The sequence below is a fragment of the Medicago truncatula genome, chromosome 6 (genome assembly GCF_003473485.1).
Source record: "Medicago truncatula cultivar Jemalong A17 chromosome 6, MtrunA17r5.0-ANR, whole genome shotgun sequence".
NCBI classification, from domain to species: Eukaryota; Viridiplantae; Streptophyta; class Magnoliopsida; order Fabales; family Fabaceae; genus Medicago; species Medicago truncatula.
Window position 1 is genome coordinate 19410640 of NC_053047.1, and position 9308 is coordinate 19419947.

Here is a 9308-nt window from a genome sequence, read left to right on the forward strand (position 1 = left end):
AATTGGCTGTCCGGATTCTTATCATTTTAATAATTTGACCTCAATTATTTCGTTGTAAATTAATTTAAAAAAAAAAAAAATTACCAAAATTCATGATTTTTTTTCCTCTATAAATAGAGACTTGGATCATTTGATTTGGACATAGAAAAAAAAACCAAGTTTTTCACTATCTTCATCTTATTATTATCTTTCTATTAGCAAACTAAGTGAAGTTTTAATCTTATTTTTTGTGAAATGGATCCCAATAATAACCATTTCAACACCCAAAATTTTTCTAATTACCCATATAACTACGAAAATCCCAACAATTATCCAAATCCAAATCAATTTTATAACCAACGTCCTCAAAACATACATCAAAACGTACCTAATTTTGGTTTTTCACCAAATTTCAACCAGTCATCCTCTGTTCCAAACTTTCATCCATATTATGGATCTATGATGAGATATCCATCTCAAACACCCCCGTTTAATGGTTATATGCCAATGGGGAATGAAAATTTTCCTAGTGTTGATGCAACCCAATATCCTGAATTTTCAACACAAATAACTCCTGGTGGCATGGCAGTTGCTGATGAAGTCACTCCAGAAGATTCAACTCCTAAGAGCAAGAGAAGTAAGGAACCAGCATGGAACACTCAACAAAATTTGGTTCTAATTAGTGCATGGATTAAGTATGGAACAAGCAGTGTTGTCGGGAGAAACCAGAGAGGAGAAACATATTGGGGTAAAATTGCTGAGTATTGTAATGAGTATTGCTCATTCGATTCTCCCCGCGATCTAGTTGCCTGCCGAAACCGTTTTAATTATATGAGCAAAATAATAAATAAATGGATTGGTGCTTATGAAAGCGCTAAGCGTATGCAAGGAAGCAGTTGGTCGGAAGATGATGTTTTGACAAAAGCGCAGGAATTATTTGCAGGTGGGAAGAATATTCAATTTACTTTGAATGAAGAATGGCACGCTCTCCGTGATCAACCACGTTATGGTAGTCAGATGGGAGGAAATGTTGGGTCAAGGAGTAGTGGATCTAAGAGATCTCACGAGGACTCTGTAGGATCTAGTGCTCGTCCAATGGGCAGGGAGGCAGCTAAAAAAAAAGGTAAAATGAAAAGCAAGGGCGAGACATTGGAGAAGGTGGAAAAGGAATGGGTTCAATTCAAAGAATTAAAAGAGCAAGAGATTGAACAATTGAAAGAGTTAAATTTGGTGAAACAACAGAAAAACAAGTTGCTGCAAGAAAAGACTCAAGCTAAAAAAATAAAAATGTATCTAAAGTTAAGGGACGAAGAGCATCTCGATGACCGGAAGAAGGAGCTGTTGGAGAAGTTGGAGCGTGAGCTGTTTGAAAATTAATTTTAATCAAATATTTTTTTGTATTCAGTCAACATTATCAGTGTTGTCTAGTCCCGACTGTTTGCTTTAATATTTGTCAGTGTTGTCTAGTCCGTAGTGTTTGCTTTAATAATTATAAGAGTTTTGTCTAGTCCTCACTGTTTGCTTTAATAATTATCAAAGTTTTGTCTAGTCCTCACTGTTTGCTTTAATAATTATCAGAGTTTTGTCTAGTCCTCACTGTTTGCTTTAATAATTATCAGAGTGTTGTCTAGTCCCCAATGTTTACTTTAATAATTGTCAGTGTTGTCTAGTCCCCGTGACTTATTTGCTTTAATAATTATGTCCACTGTGTGCCCATTATTTCACCTACTATAACTTATTTCAAATCCGTCAATGTCCACCACACAATGTACTTATATATAGGGACTCATATCTACTTTCAATTTCACAAGTCTCATTAAAATCTACTTTCAATTTCACAAATCTCATTCATATCTTCTTCCAAAAAACCTATCAATGGATCCTTTTGATTTGGAAGCCTACTTCCAAAAACGTGATGCTGAAGACATGTATATGGTCAACCGATTTATTCAGCGTCGAAAACAAATAGAGGAAGGTAGTGGATCTCGTAGTAGAAAATATTTAAAGAGAGATCATGCAGGGGCAAACCAAAGACTCATTGACGACTACTTTGCCAATGAGCCTACATATGACGATGCAATGTTTCGTCGTCGGTACCGGATGCAAAAACATGTCTTCCTTCGAATCGTTGGAGACCTTTCAAGTAGTAATAACTACTTCACCCAGTGAGTTGATGCCGCCAACAAAGAAGGTATATCACCGTTAGCAAAATGTACCACAGCAATGCGAATGTTAGCATATGGTGTGGCGGCAGATGCGGTAGATGAATACATAAAAATAGGAGGTACTACAGCATTGGAGTGCTTACGTAGATTCTGTAAAGGAATCATACGACTGTATGAGCAAGTGTATCTGAGAGCACCAACCCAAGATGACCTTCAAAGAATATTACATGTTAGTGAAATGCGGGGGTTCCCAGGGATGATCGGGAGTATTGACTGCATGCACTGGGAGTGGAAAAATTGTCCTAAAGCATGGGAAGGTCAATTCACCAGGGGGGGATAAGGGAACCACCACAGTTATTCTTGAAGCAGTTGCATCTCATGATCTATGGATCTGGCATGCCTTTTTTGGATGTCCGGGAACGTTGAACGATATAAACGTTCTAGACCGGTCACCAGTGTTCGATGATGTGGAACAGGGAAAGACTCCAAGGGTGAATTACTTTGTGAATCAACGTCCCTATAATATGACATACTATCTAGCTGATGGTATCTACCCTTCTTACCCAACTTTCGTCAAATCAATTAGGCTTCCTCAAAGTGAACCCGATAAGTTATTTGCAAAACATCAAGAGAGCTGTCGGAAGGACATCGAACGTGCTTTTGGAGTGCTTCAAGCTCGATTTAAAATCATCCGTGAACCAGCTCGCTTGTGGGACATAGCTGATTTGGGTATAATCATGAGGTCATGCATCATATTACATAATATGATTGTTGAGGATGAACGAGATACATATGCTCAACGTTGGACCGATTTTGAGCAATCTGAAGGAAGTGGATCTAGTACACAGCAACCATACTCGACCGAGGTGTTACCCACTTTTGCAAATCATGTGCGTGCTAGATCCGAGTTGCGTGATCCAAATGTTCATCACGAATTGCAAGCAGATCTAGTGAAGCACATATGGACAAAGTTTGGAATGTTTCATGATTGAAGATGATTTGTATCGTACTAAATAAATGACTTGTGTGTTGTGTGCTTGTTTGTTGTCTTGCATTTTAAGCTATTTGTGTGTTGCGTGCTTAGTTTGTTGTATTGCATTTTAAGTTAAGAAAATATAAATAAATTATTTAAATAAATTTTGTTTTTACAAAAATAAAATAAAATTAAGTGTATCTTTATTTTAATTTAATTATAATCGATAATTTTAATTTTATGTAATTATAAAAACAAAAATATAAAATTAAATAAAGAATAAGAAATAAAATGTGGTGGGGTAGGGTGTTGAATGAAAAAACCATTGGAGAGGTAAAAATTGAATGAGTGTTGAATTAAGAGAGAGAAAATGATGTGGAGTGTTGGGAATTGAAAAAGTGGGTGTTGAATGGTATTATTGTGTTGAACCATTGTACATGGTCTTAGAGAGAGAGCATAGGATGGAACTATTTTTTTCTTAACTGATACAACATTAGTTAACAGTTGAAAGGTTAGTAGTATTTTCCTCTTTCACATTATTTCTCTATTTTATTTATTTATTTTCATTATATAAACAGTTTGTTAAAAATTGATTTAAGAAATGGATTTTAACAATTAAAAACTAAAACTCTTCAATCAAGACCTTAGTCTCTGTTCTGCAAAAAGAATATCGTTCTTTACTTACTTCTTTCATTTTTTGTTGAGTTTTGTAAAGTCTTCCTTGGATACAAGCCCAATACATCATATTTGAGCACATCCAATTAAATTATGACAGCTCCTAAGATATACTGTTGCAAAATAAAAAAAGAAAATGGTTGTACTTTCAAGACTAATCCGTGACTATCACATATTTTCTATATAAAATAATAAAAAAAACTCACTAATTGTCTTTCTCTCTTCCAACTTTGTGGCCACCTGCGATCTCCGCCTGCGAACTTTGCTGTGCTTCCACTACTTCGACCTTAAGTCCATCGCGCGCTGCACTGTCTCGTCTTCTCCATCCGCTATGATAACCGCACAACAAAGCACCACGTTCTGATGAGATTGTGGAAGAACTCAAGACTTTAACCATGTCTTTTATGGAGTCTGGGTTGGGATTTTAGGGATTTAGGTTATGATTATTTTAAATATGGTTGAGAATTAAATTGGATCTTAGTATTTCCTTACTCTGTAGCTGTCCTTATTGTTATGCCCATTTCTTGTAATTGTAAGATTGAATCAATTTTAGATCCCTTTGTTCTTCTCTTGAAGAGTTTTGTCCATCAATGGAAGCATTCTGTTTTACATTGTGTTGAGTTTTTAACCGATTGTGTTTGTATCAGAATGTTTAATTTTGGGATGTTGAACTATTGGGCTTGTTGATATAAGACACAACAACTATAATGTGCTATAAGATTCAAAAACAAGTAAAATAGCTACTAATTGATATATAAACTGGTATATTACAGCTCTATTTCAATATGTTACAACCAAAATATAGATTTAGCTTGTTTCATGTTGCTCATATTAATGTGGCACAAACTGATACATGAACTTGAGCACAAGAGCAAAATAAGAGCTATAATTTGTACACCAAAAGAAATGCTAAACAAAAGCTATTCACAACATAATGTAGAAGCGGGCCACTTCATAAGCAAAACCACCAATTTTGAGCTTTCAACATCTCTTAAACCAGAAGTATTGCATAACTAAAACCAAAATTAGGCTATAATCTTCTATTGCATACAAAAAACCAGTAGCCCATTTCAACTTCTCTCTAACTTCTTTTATGTTTTTGCCTATCTTGGAAAGCACCACTTGGAGATTCCTGCATACAATATAATTGAATACTTGAGCAAGCAGACATGTTTAAGTTTTGAATGAAGTTATCTTTTGATTATCTACATACATACATACCTGAATCAATGAGTTACATGTGCCAATTCCTTGTAACATCTTAGTAAATGGAATGGATGGAGTATTTAAACCCCAATTTGAGGAATTATAACCCTATTAAATTATGTAAAAGAAGGTTATTAGCCGCAATGAAATCATTCATAACTTCAAAGTTATCAAGAAATTGAGATAAATTATAAACCTCTAAAGGTGCACCAAAAGAAGTAGAAGGAACATTAGAAGTGTTGTCCATGTTATTGAGAATATTAGAAGGCCCATCCATGGAACACTATTTGTACTCTCACTTCTTTGAGATGACTTGATATCAGCAGAGAACACATCCTTGCTATATGTAGTGCTCCATTTATGGCGAATTTTATACATGCTTTTCAACCACTTGTGATTTTGAAGCTTGTACTCATTAATCATATAACTCCAAGTGCTTTCAAACTCTTCTTTTGAATCACAGCCTGACATGCATTTCCAAAACAAACCTTGAAACTTTTGATCAGATTTAAGATCACCAAAATGAGAAGGTGCATTCTTAGATATATGCCATAAGCATAAACGGCGACATGTATTTGGCATTAGTTACGTCTCCGATTGCTTTGGCCATGGCTCCATCTTGATGTGTAAAAAATGTTTTTGGTTGTCTATTTCCCATGCTCTCCAAAAACACTTTAAATAGCCAATTAAAAGAAACAGAAGTTGTTTGAACATTGATGTGATGTTGGATGAAAAATTGGAAGATTAAACACCAAGTAACTATACTTTGATCTAATGATGTGTGAATTGAAAAAATAGAGTGTGGGGGTCCCACATAAAATAGAACACACACATTAGTAGTGTTTAAATTGTGGTATTTAATTTTAAATACTTGATAATGATAAAAATAATAGTAATTGTTATTTTATTCGAGAATATCACTTTTCATAAATTTAGCTTATGGCGGTTGTGATAAGAATAATAATTTAATTATTATTATATTTCCTTCATTCAAATCCAATAGTTTGTTTCCTCCACTATTGTGGATTTGTTTCTTTTAATCCTATCCACAAGTGTTGTTGAACTGATTAATGGATAAACTCCATTTTAATCTTATCCATTAGAGTAACTGTTGTCGCAATTTTTGGTAAAACAGTTACAGAATCTCTATATAAATAAAGGACTCCACTTAGTTCAAAAACACACCGAAATTCACAGTTGATGCTTCCTGTGTTTTTCCTCTCTTCTCCCTCCTTCGACTTGTGTTGACAAGTCCTTCTCCTTTTTCTACTCCTTTCTGTCCCTTCGGAATTATGAGTGTTCTCAAGACCATAGTCCTTTTTCGTTTTAATGTCCCTTCGGAATTAAGAATGGTCTTAAAACATAGTCCCTTCGATAATATATGTCCATTCAAAATAAAGAGTACTTTTAAGATCATAGTCCCTATTTGGAAGAACAATGTCGCGTCGGAATTAAGAATGATCTTAACGGTATATATAAAAAGTATTTCAATATTTTTTATTTGAGGAGAAATGGTGGTATCACCATATTTGAGTGGTCGTAGTACCATATTGATAGTTTGGAGAACTTAAAGTTAGAATGGTGTTAACACCATATTTGAGTGGTCTCAGCACCATAACAGAGTGGTAACAATTTCATATTAAAGTGGTTTCAGTATTAAAGAGTGGTCTTAGTACCATATTTGAAGGTGTAATTCTCGAACGGTTTTCTACAGTGCAGTAGTTAACCGCACAGTTGCAGCTGGGCTTGTTTTATCCTGGAGGCGGCGTGGTTGATAGTCTGCCTTGCACAATTTTGGATAGTGCCACGAAACGTCTTAAAGAACAACTTCGGTAGATAATAGAATTTGGAAATCCAAATACAACAGTTTGGAAATCCAAAAACACAAGAAGTTTCATCAGATAACAAAACACAACCAAACATAACATTTTGCAAATGATGAATTACCCCAACAAAAGGAGCACATATCAAATCATATGTATTAGTACGGTAAGTGGTATCAAAAACCACAACATCTCCAAAACAATCATAATCAACTTTGGATTTACCATCTCTCCAAAACACATTGGTTAAACGTGATTCTTGGTCTAACTGCACACTATAGTAGAACATGGCATCTTGTGCTTGTCTATTTTGCAAGTGATTGATTAAAGATTGGGCATCTCCACCTTTAATTAATTTACTCTTTTCAGTGTAGACAAAATTATGCACATCTTTCATTGTCATGCCAACCTTATCAAATCCACCAACCTCTTCTCCTAAATAACTCCAAACATGAGTAACTTTCATACCAGCGATAACCATAGACTTTATGAGACCTCCTTTGGTTTCTGATACTTTTCTCATAGAGCGTAACAAATGTCTTTGCTCGAGCGGCACCAAAGCATGGTTGTGATCCATTATCAACTTAGTAATTCGCCATTCTCCATCCTTGCTAACATTAAATCGCACCATTGCTTTACAATTTATCCTTGAATCAGCCCTTTGATAAGCAACTTCACCTACGATTTCTCCTTCTGGTTCATTGTTCTTAAACCCTTGTTTGGAACAATAATAATCTTTCAAACGTGTGTTCTTTTTATCATTATCATATACAATTCCTTCCCTTTTCTTACACTGAAACCCATCTTGAAGCCATGTTCTTGGTATAAGTTATAAGCTTCATCCTTGCTCAGCACAACTTGACCAAGAAAAATATCTCTAGGCTTGTCAATTTCAACTGCTTGACATTCAGAACCCTCCATATGTATTCTACAAATAATTATAGATGCAAGTGAGTCATTGAGTGATAACTAACATAAACAGACCAAAGTCATCATTTAATTGAACATAAATAACATGTATATTAAAAACGCCTCTGTACTGCCGTTTTAATTTGATCCATAATAACATGTTCTATCCAAAAACAAAACAACTTTCAAAATAAATTATCTACATACAAATTTGATAATGATAATTTGAATCGATCAAGTAACTACATGTAAAGGCATTTAAATGTTATAACCATCTTTAGATGAAAAAAAAAAGGTTTAATTGCACTTTTGGATCCCTATCTTTTCAAAAGTTGGGGTTATGGACCCCTAACTAATTTAAATACAAAACAGCCCTCTATGTTTTGATTCTTTGGCAGTTTTCGACCCCAAGTCCATTGTTGACTCGGTCAACGCTGACGTGGCACGCTATGTGAGGTGCCACATGTCAAATTTTTTATTTTTTTTGCCTTGGGGGTCCAAAACTGCCAAAGAATCAAAACATAGGAGGCTTTTTTGTATTTAAATTAGTTAGGGGTTCATAACCGCAACTTTGGAAAGATAGGGGGTCCAAAAGTGCAATTAAGCCAAAAAAAATTATTAAAAAAATAGTATAACTTATTGAGTAACATGGAGCTTATTCTACAAAATCATAAAAAAAAAAAAATTTCACACAATAAATAAGTGACATATGGAGGAATGAAAAAGGAAAAAGAAGTTCTTACATGATGAACAGTGAAAATAGAGAAAATGGAAATGAGTTGATGTTGAAAGGGAGACCAGAAAGTGAAATAGCTTGTTACAACTTATGGATGGAATAATCAAAGAAAGAAATCGGAAAAAAAAAAGCCATTGAAATTAGCTTGTTACTGAAATTAAACTATGGAGGAAAAATGGATGAGAGATGATGATATACACGGTAACAAAAAGGGTGGGATAAGTGATGGGTTATGATCCCAAAGCAATAAAAGATTATTTTTTTATCAGAAAATAAAAAAAGAACAAAATTTTAGCTTTTACGAGTTGTCATGGTTTTATTGGTTGTGCCCAAATATGATGTGTTGGGCTTGTATCCAAGGAAGACTTTCTCTTGTATATGATTTTCTCTTCTTTAGGTAACAGTGACCTAATTTTTCTCCTTTATTTTTTAATTGTACCATGAACCAGGAATCCATCAACTGCGATGACCATATTTTTGTACTATGTAGTCAAAGAGCACTCCATGTTCCACATATTCAATCACCACATATATGTATGTTGGGGATTCTACAACCTCATAAAGTCGTATAATGTGATGATGCATGAACAATTTTTATTTCTCTTCTTACTGCAACAGGTTGAAGAAAAATATTTTAAGCATATATAATCAACCAAGACTTAACCGATGCAAAAGCACGGATTTTGAAAACTACTGCTTAAGAAAATCTATCAAACTTCACTCACATAAGATATGTTTTTGAACATACAGATAAAAGAGACCTCAAAAAGTAAAATATTAAAAGACCAAACATTTTTCCTCCATTTCCATGCTCTTTATCTTCATGCGGTCAAGAATCTTCA

The 9308-nt window shown here is 34.4% G+C and overlaps 2 protein-coding genes across 2 annotated transcripts; both read left to right on the top strand.

Moving 5' to 3' along the window:
• The first annotated feature begins 486 nt into the window (after positions 1–486).
• LOC25496481 (glutathione S-transferase T3) lies at positions 487–1356 on the top strand. The gene has a single exon (XM_039826977.1). The coding sequence runs from the start codon at positions 487–489 to the stop codon at positions 1354–1356; it is 870 nt and encodes a 289-aa protein (XP_039682911.1).
• Positions 1357–2202: 846 nt separating this feature from the next.
• On the top strand, positions 2203–4448 carry LOC112422486 (uncharacterized). Its single transcript, XM_039826978.1, has 3 exons — positions 2203–2373; positions 2453–3034; positions 4440–4448. Exons 1-3 carry the CDS (start codon positions 2203–2205, stop codon positions 4446–4448), a joined length of 762 nt encoding a protein of 253 aa, XP_039682912.1.
• Positions 4449–9308: the final 4860 nt, after the last annotated feature.